Source organism: Alosa alosa, chromosome 10 (genome assembly GCF_017589495.1).
Source record: "Alosa alosa isolate M-15738 ecotype Scorff River chromosome 10, AALO_Geno_1.1, whole genome shotgun sequence".
Lineage (NCBI taxonomy): Eukaryota > Metazoa > Chordata > Actinopteri > Clupeiformes > Clupeidae > Alosa > Alosa alosa.
The window spans coordinates 22,208,911-22,225,382 of record NC_063198.1 but is presented as its reverse complement, the minus strand read 5'-3'; the positions used below and the strand labels follow the sequence as shown (position 1 = coordinate 22,225,382).

Below are 16,472 nucleotides of genomic sequence, written 5' to 3'. Positions count from 1 at the left end.
AATTGAGCAAAAATCAAGGATTTTTGAGTGCACCATGTGAAGGGTTTTCCTAGATCGTATCACAAAAATTATTGAAGGGCATGTAATAAATGGAAACAGGCTATGAGAGTAGCCCATGGGAAGGTCCTTGGGCAGATGCAAACCCACTAGGAGGAGCACCCTAATGGTATAAAAAAGAAGTGCAGACAAAGAGAAACTAGCTAAATTCTCGAGAATTTAAAAAATGCTCCAGTTTGTAATGTATGAATTCTAACAAAATCAGAGAAATGAGAGCCCTTGGGAAATGAAATGTGAGAATGTTTGTGTTCGGTTTTACAGTGGCGTTGAGTGTGATTCAGCCAATTTAAATCAAGGACCAGAAGTATCTGTTTTAGAACAAATCTATTATCTAATAACAAGTGCCTGGAGGTCAATGTTGGTTATAATGGAGGCCCGCCACAAATAAGTCAATGTATGGAAAACACTTCATTATCATCAGAATACATTATCAACTCCAGATGGTTTATTACCTGCAACATAGACATCTTGGACCTTGAGAGTTTATAGATAACCCACAGAGGCACCAGAAACACGCAGAACAGGCCTAAGAACCACCCCATTATGTATGCCCAGTCAGGGTACACATAGGTCTTGTTGAACTTCAGGGGCTGATACTTCACTATATTGAAAATAAAGGTACCCTGGGAAGAAGGCAGAGTTAGTTGAGGATAAGTTGCAGATCTGCAAAACATGATTTATATTGATTGGCTGACAAGACTTCTTAAAATATTAAACATGACAGTTTTATTCTTGGCTAGAGGTGTGAAAATTACAAATAACATAAGGTAATACTGTACTGACCATGCAAACAGTTGGGGTGATGTATAGCCAACAGTACTTCATGAGAGGCCATGGACGGTAGCCGATCATATCTTCTATGTTGTCATAAAAACTATCAGCACCTGGCACAGAAAATTAAAACAACAATTCATTGACAAAATTGCTTTTGAAAGCCCATTTTTGGTAATGTGGCAGAACTGACAAATTGACATAAATGGCCAAAGCCCTCCAGTGAAAAAGCTAAATAATCCATTTTACAACAATCAAAGTTATTTTATCCTAGAACTTTATTCTATATGTTCTCATTTGGAGGCTAAGAAATATTTTTTCTCTTTTTATGTGACCCTTCAGAGGAAGACTAAAGGAATTCAGCAGTCAAAAAATGAAAAGGTGAAAAGATGCTCGCGTTCACAAATCCATGAGTTCAAATACAATTTTACACATACAATTCTTGACTGAGAGCATGATCTAAAGCCCAAATTAATTTGTAACCCATACAGTGGAATTGTAGAGATCCCTCTGAAAGGCCAAATGGTTAAATGTTTGCATACTGAATGTGAATGCATGGCATGAGTACAGAAAATCATTTTTATTAGTCATCGCATTCTAGGCCATCTTTTGCGAAGTATTAATTGTGACTTTTCATATTGCAATGAAAATGTAAACAAGATGAATCATTCAGCCCTACTAGCTCTTACTTCAAGGTTGGATTCATTGTAAGAAAAACTGTTGATGTTATGTTGCCAAAAATTGCCTTTTTTTAGTTAACTTTAACAGAGGTGCCAATAAATGTGGAGGGCACATTGACAACAGTCATTTATCGATGTTCAAATACAGCCCCCCCCCACACACACACACATGCACACACACACACACACTGGTTTCACTGAACCATGGTTACATCCTTGCTTGTAGAAACATACCATACAATTCGACATAGCTGTCATCATGAAATTTACTGATGTAATTTAATCTATACCTTTGGGCCAATTGGATTCTATGATTAACCTTTTCACACTTCTAGACAGATGGAATTCTGAATGATTAGTTGTGTCCTGGGAGAATATTCACACTTTCTGAGAATACTTTTTTTACAGTCGCGTCTCAGAGCACTGGATAATACAGAATCTGCTCTGTTGAAAGTTGTCAGTGATATATTTCTCTCAATTGATCCTAGTTCCTGTGTCCTTTTAGTCCTACACATTCTTAATGTAACATTTAACATTTTTAAAACTTTAGTGTGTGAGGTTTGTCAGCAACGCTCAGTATAAAAAATAACTAAATGAGAGAATGTTTTCTGTTTAAATAGGAAACTGTTCGCCATCCTCTGCACCCATTAATTGTGGTATTGTTGGCAGCAATTTTAGGTACTCTTTTATTTTTATTGTATATGCTTCACCTTGGCTCATTCTTTGAGTTTACAGGTAAATGAAAACAAAACTGAAGTAATAATTATATTTGGCCCTCCTAGCTCTGCCTCGAACCTGAAAAACACACTTGGTCCCTTTGGTCATATTTTCACAGCATAGTCTTATCTTGATACTTCCTTGAATTTTTATTTAAGTTTTAGGTTAGGTTTTATTATTTTGCACAAATGTACATTAGATAAGATTAAAAAAAAATAAGCAATGCTGTGCAGGGAGATGCAGAAAGCCCAAAAGGCTTATTTGGAGCGTGCACCAATGATAACAAAATGTCATAAAGTTATACACATTTTAAATGAACATATTAATAAATAGAGTAGACTTCATGTGAGTGATAGCAAACAGCAAAATGACAATAATCACACAACAAAACAGAACATGCATTTATACATACAGTACATGCATACTGAACAACAATACAGTTACAAAGCAGCTTTTAAATTAACTTTTATTTTAGTTTTTAGTTTAGTTTTTATAGAGGAACAGTTTTTGCAAGATAGGAAAGGCTGTTCCATAAATCTTATAAAAAAAGAATGTCCTTCACTAAGTAAGAAACTGCAGATTGTCAAGTTAAATAAGAATGACCGTGAATTAGCTATAAAATAGCTCTTAAACTGCGCAGGAATATCCCCTTTGCTACGTGCAAATCATTTTCTGATGCATCTGTTGGGGTCAGTAGTGTTTGAATCACCATAGACAATGATTTGATTAACTAATTCCTGTATTACCAAAGAGACTAACCTGCTGTAGTGTCCGAAGAACACGGACTGATAATCAGTCCAGTTATGTTTATATATGAGGGATACTCGGAAAAATGAGAAGGCTACAATATGGAATCCGCTACAATATGGAATCCGCTTTATTAATAGCGTACTGTAAAATAAGTTGTGTTAGGTGTTTTTATTAGGATAAATACAAATGGTTGATAACATTTGCAGGCAGACTTGCAACATGCTGCATAAGTACAGAGCAGGCCTAATCCTTGGCACTTAAATGCTCAAACATACCAAGCTGACCTCGGTTGCAGCTGAGAGCCAATGCCAAAGCAAGCCTCTACAGGCTCATGACTGGAATGCTCATTGACAGCGCTCTATTGTCAGTATTCCAAAGAGCTTATAACCCAGGTATAGGGGTAAGGGTATCTCAATACAATATCCATGCAGTATGTACTGCATGCCAAATGAGTTAAATATTAACTCACAGGACAGGACAGAGTTTTAAGTAGAAACTAAAGAGCTCTGTTTTGTTGTGTATATGCATGCAATGTATGTGTCAGGTGTTAAGAGTTAAGTCTCATGGGAAAAAGGAAACTCTGATTCAAGCCAGACAAGTTCTTATGACCCCTCTCCGTCATACTCACTTGTAAAGACCAATACCACAGCATAGTAAAGTCTGCACAAAGCGCAATAGAATTAAGGACAAAAGACATCATCAATTTAGTAGACAGCATTCCTTGACCCACTCAGTTTGTACTTGGGTTCTCAGTGTGGAAGCAATTTCGAGGCCACTTGAATTGAACTGCTAGCTGTTTAAGCCTGTCAGGCAAAAGAACAGGTCTACAAAAACTACAAAAGATTCAATGGGTAGGAGAGTAAATTACCAAAAAGTGGACCGCAAGTCTCTAACCAGTTTATTAAACATTCACCATGGCCAGTTAATCAAACATTTATCATGCCAACTGAATACATTGAATAGTTATATCTGTAGAAACTTTTCAGATTAACTGCAGATTAACTGCAGATTAACTGCCAAGTACGATGATGAAAACACAACTCACCATAGATCCATCCAATGGCTATAGACTGGCAGACAGAGAGTAACAAAAGGTTGTTGCCACTGCAAACATAGTGGTCAAAAAGTTGTAGGAAATACAAGCCACCCTGAAAAAAGGAGAAATGGTTAATTGTTAATTGAATGAAAATGTTATTTTAAAATGCATGATTAGACTTAATGATAAAATAACCACTGATTGAAAGTCCATAGGAAGCTAATACAAAAACCTACATTTTATTTTAGGTTTTCATCAGCTTAACTGAAATGGACCAATAAGGGCCTTTCACACCAAGAACGATAACTATAACGATAACGGCAAAAAAATATTATTCTAGTTAATATGAATGACCAAGTCCTAAACTATAACTATAACAACATGAAGAACAATATCGTTAGGGATCACTTTCAGAGCGATTTTGAGAACAATAAATAGCTGATAGCCAATCAGAATCTATCAAATTTTAGCCATCACATTACACAAAGTGAGACTTTTCTTATTGTTGGTCAGTGTGAACGATTTTATCGCTATGGTTATAGTTATTGTTATAGTTATCGTTCCTGGTGTGAAAGGCCCCTGCCTTTTTGTCAATAATTTGTGGACAATCTCAAAACCATGGTTCCTGATGAACCATGAGATGCAAATCCTTGCATTGTTGCTAATAAACACTTTAACATTATCAGAAAGATGTCTGCATTGTGGTAAATGTCACAGTATAGGCAAACAATAATTATTATGCTTTGTGGACACTTGTGGTGTCTTGAATGCCGTCAACTACAGTATTTAGACCATGTTGAGTTTTTTTTTTTTTTTTTTGCCTAGCCATTCACATCACCTGGGTGTGCTTTAGTTGATTTTGTTTACAACATAAAGGCTTTTGCTAGAGAAGCTAGATGTTAAGATTTTGCTATTGTGTCTGTTGTGCAAGATATTGACAGTGCAATAAAAAGACACTTCACTTGTCAAGAAGAAGGATGTTTGGGCTGTTCTACAGAATTCACATAATTCATTGGTTAGGTCTATCCAGTTGTGTGCAGAATATTTTTTTACCCCTATTTTGTTGAAACACATCCCATAATCACATCCCAATGATCCAGTACCAGACTCAAATTCTGAACAGTCTGGCTACGTCAGGCTATGTTAACATGTCAGTCTGACTAAAATCGGACAAAACTGAATTTTATAGTCAGACTAACACAATGATTGGCCTATGCATGCTCCACAATTCCAGCCATAGCTCGACTTAACTGTGTAAAGCATACTGACAATGCAAAAACAAACATCTATTTTAAGGCAAAATATGCTTCTAATTTCCATACCTAGTGCAAGACACATATTGTCGTGGTGAATGTGTTGGCACATTGTCTGAGTGTGCTTGCACAAACTCTAGGAAGATCTTACTAATAATTGATTAATTAATTAATTAATTATACAACAGGATGAAGGATTCAACAGCAATGCCCAAAAGACTGGAGACAGCCACAGCACACAGATGCCATTTGATAACCAGTTCAACAATATTTTATGTAATGACTCAAGCAATGAAATGAAGACTATTATTTCATTGGGAATGACTATTCAGCATCCATAAGTATAGTTCATTTTGACTGACATGACAAAGCAACTGATACATGTTCAAAAGCATTTGCAATTTGTTCAGAGGAAGGAGAAATTGCTTTTATGATGTGCACAAATTACTAAATGTTGTGGAGGTTGAACTAATAGTTATGAGAATTTTCATTCTGATCTGAGAAAAGCACCAAAGCGACTAAGAAAAACTGTAATGAAAATATAACCACAACTGGCTAGTGGCAGCCACAAAACATGCCACATGTTGTACCTAAGATCCGTGAAGACCCTCCTTTACAGGACAACATGCCCTGTTAGTAGCCCACAACATCTTACTTGGCTGCCCAACTATAGAACCTGACCAGCAGAAACCATCAACAACAAAGCCTTCGTGAGCATTTTACTTTGGGTTTTCAATCAGACACCTTCCTACGACTGTGTTTAATTGAGTTAGGCCCACAACACTTCCACAAGCCTCAACAGTTTTATCTGGCATCCCAAACCTACTCATGATGGGTTACGACACATCATAACCAGAGACAGCAACAAATAAACAAAGATACAACTCAACAAGATTTCAGTTATCTCAGTGTTAATTTAGATTGCAGTCACCATCAGTCCGCAAACACCTCAGCCATAGTCAGTGGCTTGTCTTTTCAGTAGCCTCAAAGAACTTGTTAACCAAAATCCAAAAGAAGTGTTGCTAATTTAAAAAGCCTTTAACACCTATCTTCATTGTTTTTGTACATGCTTGTCAACCTCATTCCCTCGCTTTAGTTACCATTTCTTTCAAGGGCTTTCCCAGGAAGGTTTACTCATCACCTCTTGTTCCAGTACATTAGTACCTTAGATTACTCACAACCATGTCTAATTTCACTGCAATGCCTTCACCTGCTTTAACTTTTCAAGTCAAGTCAAATTACTTTTTAAATCACAACCAATTTTAAAAAAGGAGTTGGCCCAAGGACCTTTACAGGTGAGACAAGCAAGTAGATAATACAGCATAACATAATACATGAGTAGAAGGAGCAAATATTTAGAAGAATGACATACTGTAGATAAATAAAAATCAAATAGGCCTAAAGATAAAATGAGACAATAAATGAGTATGAAAAGTAGTAAGATTGTTTTTGGTCAAATTCTCATTACTGAAATGACCTTTTGTGCTAAAAAACAAGAGATGTGTCTTTAAATTTGATTTAAAACAGGCAATAGTGGGGCAGAATGTAATATGTGGTGGAGGACTATTCCCAAGCCAGTCACTTTTTGTTTTGAGGTGTGAGTGGGGGACCATGAGGAGTTCATCAGAATCCAAATGTTAAGGCTGTGGTTGAAGGAAACTAGAGTACCCAACATCTATTTATTTTATTTCTGGGATAGCCTATTCAAGTAAAAAATGTGACAGTGACCTCCTGGCCTTGTTCTCAAGCTTCCCATATTTCAGACAACACCAGCTTTTTGATGCATGTTAGACTTCAAATGACCACATCTCATCTCTTTACAATGCCTGCTCTCAGATTAACACACTGCAAAGAACTGTTTAAGTTGTATTTACCCATGATCGAACCGACAACCCTCGGTTTCAAGCCCGAAGCCCTAACCAGTAGACCACAGCTTGCGTTATTCCTGTTTTTTGTTGCGCAAAGTGCTGTCACATCTTTTTTTTAAGCCAATCCATTATCCATGTGTTATTTAGCATAGCAACCACCATATGTACCCTAGCAACCATCTTAATTACCATAGCAACAACCTAGCAACCACCACTATAATGTGACCCTAGCAACCACCATAGTAACCAACATGATTACCCTAGCAACCACCATAGTAACTGTGTTATTTAGCATAGCAACACCCTAGCAACCACCTAAATTATCCTAGCAACAAAGGAAGTAATTAGTTAATTGGCCATTTAAACTCCGGCTTTTCTCTATGCAAGGGTTTGATGATTTGTGACACGCGGTAAGGGGCTAGTGTGAGTCCTGCGATCAGGTCTGCTTTATATAGTGGCATGTAGCCTAGCCATAAGAGACCTTTAAATATTCATATCTGTTAAATGTTTTGTTTGTCATTTTCTTTTTACTTCATGTCAGGTGTGACCGAGTGTCGGATAGGAGGTGGACTGTATTTTTGACTATTTTTTCACATTGTAAATAAAACACTGTAGGCCCTCTTAAACCTGCTGTTTTAGCCTGATTTCTCCTTCACCACTCGGGTAATCTACCACAATCTTAATTATACGAGCAACAACCATTCAACCACCACTATGTCAACCTAGCAACCACCATAGCAACAAACATGTTTACCCTAGCAACCAGCATAGCAACCAGGTTATTTAGCATAGCAATCACCATATGTACCCTAACAACAATCTTAATGGCCCTAACAACAACCTAGCAACCACCACTATAATGTGAATCCAGCAACCACCATAGAAACCAACATGATTACCCTAGCAACCACCACAGCAACCATGTTATTTAGCATAGCAACCACCGTAAGTACCCTAGAAACACCCTAGCTAGCAACACCCTAGCAACCATCTTAATGACCCTACCAACACCTTAGCAACCATCTTAATTACCCTAGCAACAACCTAGCAACCACCACTATAATGTGACCCTAGCAACCACCATAGTAGCCAACATGATTACAACATGATTACCCTAGCAACCACCATATGATTACAGCATGATTACTCTAGTTACCTAGCCTGGCGGCCTATCCTATATCATTGAAATGTATAGTCTGGAATCGAGCCATTCACCTCGCTTAATCCATGGGGCGGGCAGAGAATTGTCTTTCAAACTGCCTAGGCATGCAATAGGCCAGCGCATTGTGTTGCTCAACTTTCAAAGAAAAGCACAAGTCCAACTCCTCCAAAGTTGACGCCAACGCCGATTCAAACAACCGCTCTTCGTTCGCAATAGCCACCTTCCTTGTTGTTCACCATCGCAGGACTGTCGTTATCCTGTTAAGCCCGCCTTAAGACTCTCTAACAAAATAGAGCGCTGTGATTGGATAACATCCACAATGTTCGCCAATAGAAATTCCTATGGTTTGCTACTAGACGTACAGGCTGAGCAAATTAATTTGACGCCGCTAGGGTGCGTCTAGATTTCTAGGCTACTAGTTACCACCATAGTTACTGCATTATTTTGCATAGCAACCACTATGTGCACCCTAGCAACCATCCTAATTACCCTAGCAACCATCTTAATTACCCTAGCAACAACCTAGCAGCCACCACTATAATGTGACCCTCGCAACCACCATAGCAACCAGCATGATTACCGTAGCAACCATCATAGCAACCGCTTAATTTATGCGTTTTGGCTTATTGGATGTTGCGTTAATGCAGATAACTTTTGATCCGTGTGTCCTATTTTCAAAATTGAGGTACTGTTGCAATCCTTTTGGCGAACTGCACCTGATCAAGCCCACTCTTGCAATTCCTCGGAGGTGCAATTATAGTTTTGGTTTACAATGGCTGCACCCTAAATAAGGCGTATTGATACTGTATGCGCCTTGATCTTAAAGCTTTCTGCAATAACAGACATACCTCAGTGACAAGTAGGAGCCCCAGTAAGAAACAAACCAAGCACAGACCCAGAAGCAGAAACTCTCGCCTGTATCCCCTCCGAAACACAGTGGGGAACATGTCTGTCACAGATGTCATTAGGCACTCCAGACTAACAAACTGGATCCAGGTGGAGACAAAAATAAATACATAAACATTAGTCAACAACAGAAAGTAAGAAATACCATAATAGTCAGAGTGAAGCCACCAAAGACTCACCTGGGTATCCGCCCCAAGGAGAATGACCATAATGAAGAAACATATAGCCCACAACTGTGGAAAAGGCATCATGGCCACAGCACGTGGGTAGGCGATGAACGCCAGTCCAGGACCTTAAATGTCACATGATATAATATTACACTAAAAAAATATTTGTTATCCAAGTACATACAGTAAAGGCACAGTCATTGGTTATGGTGCAAGGTTGTTGATCATGTAAGAGATTTTTGCTTTGAACAAAAGTGTCTGCTAAGATTCGTAACCATAAATATTAATGCTGGCCACAGAGGTGACCCGATTTACAAGGACACACACCAGGAGTGTGTTCTGTAGCATCTGCCAGAGAGATGCAGTTGGAAAGGATGTCTAGGGCATGAGGAGTGTCTTTGTCTGTTTACTGGTACATGAGGTGTACAAGTCCTGGCACTGGGTAAGGGTGGCCCAATGATTCTTTCTGTGGTTTTAATGGTTAGATGATAGTTAGCTGCTGCCCTGACCTGTCTTGTGGCTGCTCTGAATCAATCTGTGAACTGTGATGGAAGTGCACATGACCGATTTAATGACTGCAGTGTAATACTGGGCCAGCTCCTGTAGCAGACCATACTTTCTCAGTTGCCTCAGAAAGTATATTCTCTTTTTGAGCCTTTTGGGGATGATGTTGGATTCCCACTTCAGGTCCTGTGAGATGCTAGTTCCCAGGAACTTGAGGGTCTACTCAGTGGGACACAGACTGTTGGATATTGTGAGGGGTTGCATCGCTCAGGTGTGGCTCCTGTAGTCCACTATCATCTCCACCATCGTGAGTGTGGTCAGCTCTAAATTGTTCTGACTGCACTAGAGCACCAGCTGTTCGATCTCCCTTCAGTATGCAGACTTGTCAACATAGTGTTGTTTGCCAATTTCAGCAGTTTAACAACTGAGTACTTGGAGGTGCAGTCATGGGTGTAGAGGGAGAAAAGCAGAAGCAAGAGGACACATCCCTGTGGAGCACTAGTGTTGTTCGTATGCAAAATGACTTTTTCAAGTCTTACCTACTATTGCCCGCCTGTCAGGAAGCTCCACTGACAAAAGGTAGAAGAGACATTGAGCAGGGAAAGTTTGGAGGAGAGGATTTGTGGGGAGAGGATTTGTCCCTCTGCAGTCAAGATGTTGCAGAATGCAGTGCAATTCCATGTTTACTCCATCATCCACTGGCCTGTTTGCCCCATAAGTACACTGAGGGGATCTAGCAGGTATCCTGTAATACTCTGCAGGTGTATCAACACCAGCTGTTCGAAGGACTTCATGAGCACAGACATCAGAGCAATTAGTCAGGGGGAAAACTAGCAAAATGAGGTTGGACCCCTTCCAAAAATGAGTTATTGTGGGTTTTGCATTTTTGGCATCCTTAGGTCATCTAGTCAACATTTCTGGATGATAACATTACATTTAGGCAGTGGCAAATTTAAATAGGTCTGTAGTCATTCGGTCCTGTTATGGAGGGTTTCTTGGGGACAAAAATGATTTCATTTCATGAATTTGGTTGAAACAGAGCAAAAAATCAAGGATTTTTGATTGCATCATGTGAAGGGTTTTCCTAGATCGCATCACATACTGTATGTGTAAAGATAGGAGCCAGTTGGTCAGCACAGGCTTCAAGGCTTTAAAGGGAAAAGAAACACTGTACCCTGTACTTTTTTGATTTCCTGGTTTTGGAAGAGCCTTCTCACATCCTCTTCACATCTGAGCTGTGTTGGGCAACTAATATGCTGCTTATATTTTACAGTCGGTGCTTTCATTTTGCCCTGTTAAAATCCCCAGTGATTATGAAGTCTGTGGTGGTTATCTGATGGGCAAGGGTTTCCAGATCGTCACATTGGCCTGCGGTGAGATGTAAACAGGATAAAGGAGGAAAAACCCCCATAGTGAATAAAATGGCTCGAAATTCAGACAGCGGTATTTACATTGTGCCAATTCTGCTTCCTCTGGCCTTCCTTGATACACAATTTACTTGGTGTAGATGAGAACTCAGCGGAGGTAGTCCACTGCCAGGGATAGCATCACTGAGTCAAGTTTTGGTGAAAGTCCTTGTTGAAGATAAGCAGCTCATCCATTTTGATAGACAAGGAACAGAGATTCACCACCGGTTTTCAGACAGGTATGGTTTTCACACAGTGTTTTTGTTTTCACTAACTGTACGTACACACCGCCGCCGACTTGAGCTTCCAAAAAAGCTCAGGTCACTTTGTTAGAAGAGTCTGGGGACTCACAATTGGGAAACGCTTCCAACTCTAGAATGGTGATGAGCATAGACATAGGATTAACTTTGAAATCATTGGTTCAGCCTAACCAATTACTATTCCTAACGTTACTTCCTACTTCACCTACACTTTACAATAAACAGCATTGCAGTCAGTAAACAATATATGTACCTTTAGGCAGGGATCACACTGACCAGCGGCAAGCGGCAGGTTTCCTAATATTCTCTATGGTTCGGCTGCGGAACAATTGCAGCGTAGCGTAATGCTAGAGTACAACAAACGCGAGCGTATTCAATTGTCAGTTTAGGCAAACCGCCTGTGTTACTTAGGCATGAGATAGAACTTATGGTCTGAGCATTGTGTTTTGCTTACCTTACTGTACATAAATGTACAGATTCTTACATTTATGTGTTACTATAGTGCCATCCCCTCTCGTCACTGACTCGCCTGACCTTTTTGGGATCTGATGGAAACGTTAGTGAATTATGGTGTTCTAGACTAGTATCTCCCTGAGAGGAGGTCTAGGTGGGCGTGGCCAAGCTAGGTATTTCAGTCAAAATGAGAGAATAATGACTGAATGCCACCCACTATGGAGTGCTGCCCCGACCTTTATGCCCTGTCTCCCACTAAAGTGAAAACCTCATTGTCTTCAGTGCATCTCATGCCTGAAAATAATACTACTAATTTGGTCAATCTTTGTCAATCTTACAGCAAGTCAGCAATGACGCTGTCCTTGTCAGTCAGAATACAGTTGACAAATTGGTAGCATTTTGGGATTGGGGTTTCAGGATTACAATTGGGGTTCACACGAGTATCAAACACAGGGACACACTCTAGGCAAGGACCAATTAGATAAGAGATGATCCACACACCAAGAGTTTCCAGTCTGAGGAAAAGCCGTAGGGGCTCGAAACATCACTGCATAGTGGAATTGCATTCATAATATGCTGTAGTTTGATATTTGAGAATCTTGTTGTCTATTTGTAAATCTACCATTTCAAATCACAGGGTCTGAATTAGTACAAAACATCAACAGATCTGGCCCAAAACATTAACAGATCTGGCACATTGTGATTTGCCACTATATTTGTGGTATATATTTGTGATATAGTAGAAATAGACAAACAAATAGTAGAATATTAATAGAAATCTTACCAGTCGCAGCAACCTCCGATATGGGAATTCCTTGCTCATAAGACATAAAGCCCAACACAGAGAAAATGGCAAACCCAGCGACAAAACTGGAACCTCCATTCACCAAACATAAGACAAAGGTGTCCCTAAAAACAGCAAGTGTAATAAAAAATTATGTGTTGTGACACTTTGAATACTTTGTACTGTCTTTGGACTTTGAATAAACAAACAATAATTCCAACTGCACAGTCCCGAATCGAAACAAGTGACAATTCCAACTGTTAAGTCCCAAATTTAAGGGCGGTTTCAGAATTCCACACATGAAAAGACTGTGATGTCAATTATACTAGAGACCATTTTTAGAAAGTCACACTGTTGCAAATTTCATGGGGACCATGCATCATTCCACAAAATGGCATTTTGCTTCTCTGTCATGAAGTTATTAAATGTATTAAATAATTATGTTAAACATACAGTGCCTATAAAAAGTATTCAGCCCCTTGCTAAAGTTGACTAAAAGGAGGAATAAAAAAAATCATCTTTTGGAAATGGATCTTAATGCCTTAATTAAAAAAATGAGGAAAGATCCAACCTTTAAGGACACCAATTTTCTTTGTGAATGAATAATGTATCGTAAATAAATATATATTTTTTTCATTAAAATACAGGGTGCATAAGTATTCATATCCCTATGTTAAACCTATGTTGTTCTCCCATAGAGGCAGGCATTATTTTTAAAGGCCAGTTAATTTATGGATCCAGGATACTATGCATCCTGATAATTCCCTTGGCCTTTGGGATTAAAATAGCCCCACATCATCACATACCCTTCACCATACCTAGAGATTGGCATGGTGTGTATTTCAGTTAGCCTATTAGCTGGTTTGATGCTCATTGAGCTCAATGCAAATCAGGATGCATAGTGACACCCTGTCAGGCAAATTGCTCAGAGATCTGTGAGCTACCTTCTAAATGAGAACTCTAACATAGGCAAATCACTTGATCATGCAACCACCAACAAAGGACAGCCATGCGCCCCCATTGTGGATATAGCTAAATGCTAAGACTAAGCTCTACAAGGTTCTTATGTGTGGCTAGCCTCCTAGAACTGGAGTGACCAGAGGTGACTCTTCCAGCACACTCTCACACGAATTACTAGCTTCCAGCCAAGAATCAGCTATAGCAAGATGCCAAGTCCCCTTAACCTTACTGAGGAACAAGAAAAGAGCTTGATGAATACTGGGGGCACATTATTTAGTCAGATGAAAAGAAGCCTAATGAATATTGGGGGCACATTCTTTGGTCAGATGATACATTTGGTCAGTTCAGATGAGATTCAGGGAGCAATTGCTGTAAGTTAAAGTGATACCGTTTTAAATAATTTGACCTATTACCGGTACATTGCAGTTACTTTGTACAGTATACCCTACTGTATGTGCCAAGAATTCATGCAATGTATGTTAATTACATTAATACTTGGAAGTATGACTTGGGAGTTCAATACAAGTACCTCATAGTACTATTATTCCGACCATTTCATCACAACAGAACAGAAAACATATAAATAAATTGCAATGGATTCTTACTTGTAGCAGTCATTATTGTATTGGTTGTAACTTCCAAGTGCAGTCAGGCTGCCTTGACAGATTCCAAAAGAGAAGAGAACTTGTGCCCCTGCATCCATCCAAACCTGGAAAATAACAGTGTGTGAGTACTGTATCAAAAAAAAAAACACGGACCCTTCTGTCTGCAGCTGCACAGAATACACATACCTAACAGAATACACATACCTAACAGAATACACATACCTAACCTAACATATCAGCATTGGTCCCATCAGTTTAAAATGCTAATGTGGAAAATGCTCGTTTCAAGAGGAGGAAGGATAAAAAAATACCAAATGTATTGATTAACCACCACAGTTACCTTTTACAACATCTAATTCAAGGTTAGGGTTGTGTATTCATCCTGGTTTCTGTGGCTTAAAGAATATGTGTGTGGGAAAAGGACAGAATGAAGTATAACAAGCTATGGTTATTGAAGTAACAGTAGCCTAACTGATGCAATGGTGACTGTTTTCAATAAGCAGGACAGCCCAATAGACTTTCATGGAACCCTGCCCATTGACAAAATGGCATTATGGGTCTTTCAACAGTATTAATGTAATAACAATGCATCTGTAACCCATAAACAGTAAACACGTTCTTGGAATCACTGCACATGCTAAATTAAAAAAAGGTGAAAAGAAAACAGTGAAAAACAGGCAGCACGAATGGCAGACGAAAACTTACAGCTGCCAATACAAATATAATAGGGTAGCAAACTGAAGAATCTCTCATTTCAAACCTCACCACTTGTTTACAGGCGAAATGAAACCCTCAAGTGACTTCAGGCTAATATCTCAATCTGCCACACTGCCTTAGAGAAGCTTGGCGTAACATTTAGAACAGAAAGGTACACCCGTATCTCTTCTAATCTTCTGTGCTGGATGCAAAACATGCTTTTTGGCACCTGTGGGTCTACGAGCCGTGCCGGATCAGGATACAGATAAAACCGCAGGCCGTCTGCGGCCCCTGGGAGAGTGAGCCCTCGGGCCAGCAGAACAATCAGCATCAAGTAAGGGAATGTGGCTGTGAAGTACACCACCTGTAGTACATAAAACATAAGAGCTGATGTCAATGACATGTCCCAGAAATACAGTATTGCTGGATCTTGGTAATATAGCATTGTTTATCATGTATTTCGGCTGCATAGGAAGCAAAATGGATGAAAAGTTGCACATTGACATATAACATTTAATACATCATAAGATACAAGCAATGCCTTGTAATACTGTAATAAAAGACACATTCCAACCTGGGGATTATCATGGGTGTGTTCACACCTGCTCGTTGTACAACACAACATCTGGCATTTTTATCACCATAATCTCAATACTCCTCAATTAGCATCAACTCACATTAACTCTGCTGAATCTAGATGCACACCTAGGTCATCACCTATGAATGAGTCCTTGTGCTTCATCTGGCTTTGAGTTGCGGTATATTTATTTCACTGATCCTTCAATTAAAATAGGATCCATGGCCCAAAGGCTCTATGTACAATATCATGTCATTTATGCTAGCTGAAGGTTAAAAAAATCAAATATACCTTTCCAGTAGATTTAACTCCTTTCCACACACAGAAGTAGCAGAGGACCCAGGCTAATATCAAGCATAGGGCCAACTCCCAACGAACAGAACCAACATGGTCAATCCCCTCGGAAATGTTTAGGACCCGTCTCCTAAAAAGCACCAAACACAGTCAAAGAGGCAGATAAAGGCCTCTAGATGAAGCAGACAAGACAGATGAAGAAAGATACGGCAGATAAAGAAAGATAGAAAGCAACTAACTAATTCTGCAGGTGCCTAAGTAATTTCATAAACACAAATGAAAGTAAGTTGATAATTGAATCATTTTCTAAGTAATTCTGCTTTGTCGGGCTCTCTGCATCCCAAGAACAGAAGAATGTGGTGAAGGTTTATCTTTGGTCACATAACAAGATTGGCAGAAGACTCTTAATCTCAAATGGAATTTGTTAAGGCGATTTAGGTCTTTCGTTGTATTAATTTAGTTAAACCTTGACTACAGTTTTGAAGAAAATGACACTTCTCATTCTCCAACAGTCTCTGGGAGCACTGGGTTCTTGGTCAGTTGCTGTCTATGTTCAACTGTTCAAT

General features: G+C 39.2%; 1 protein-coding gene across 4 annotated transcripts in view; it reads right to left on the bottom strand.

The window, feature by feature from the left end:
* LOC125301830 (sodium- and chloride-dependent GABA transporter 2-like) overlaps window positions 1-16,472 on the bottom strand; it is a 32,329-nt gene that overhangs the window by 5,085 nt on the left and 10,772 nt on the right. For 3 of the 4 annotated variants that reach the window (XM_048254608.1, XM_048254609.1, XM_048254610.1), the window contains exons 6-14: window positions 15,904-16,036; window positions 15,265-15,399; window positions 14,340-14,443; window positions 12,775-12,899; window positions 9,380-9,492; window positions 9,143-9,280; window positions 4,021-4,123; window positions 841-941; window positions 510-680 (exon numbers count right to left, since the gene is read on the bottom strand). In XM_048254608.1, coding sequence (XP_048110565.1) covers window positions 510-680; window positions 841-941; window positions 4,021-4,123; window positions 9,143-9,280; window positions 9,380-9,492; window positions 12,775-12,899; window positions 14,340-14,443; window positions 15,265-15,399; window positions 15,904-16,036 — 1,123 coding nt within the window. Of the gene's footprint in view, window positions 1-509; window positions 681-840; window positions 942-3,603; window positions 3,636-4,020; window positions 4,124-9,142; window positions 9,281-9,379; window positions 9,493-12,774; window positions 12,900-14,339; window positions 14,444-15,264; window positions 15,400-15,903; window positions 16,037-16,472 lie in introns of those variants that run through there. The other variant, XR_007194803.1, reaches the window with a different exon arrangement.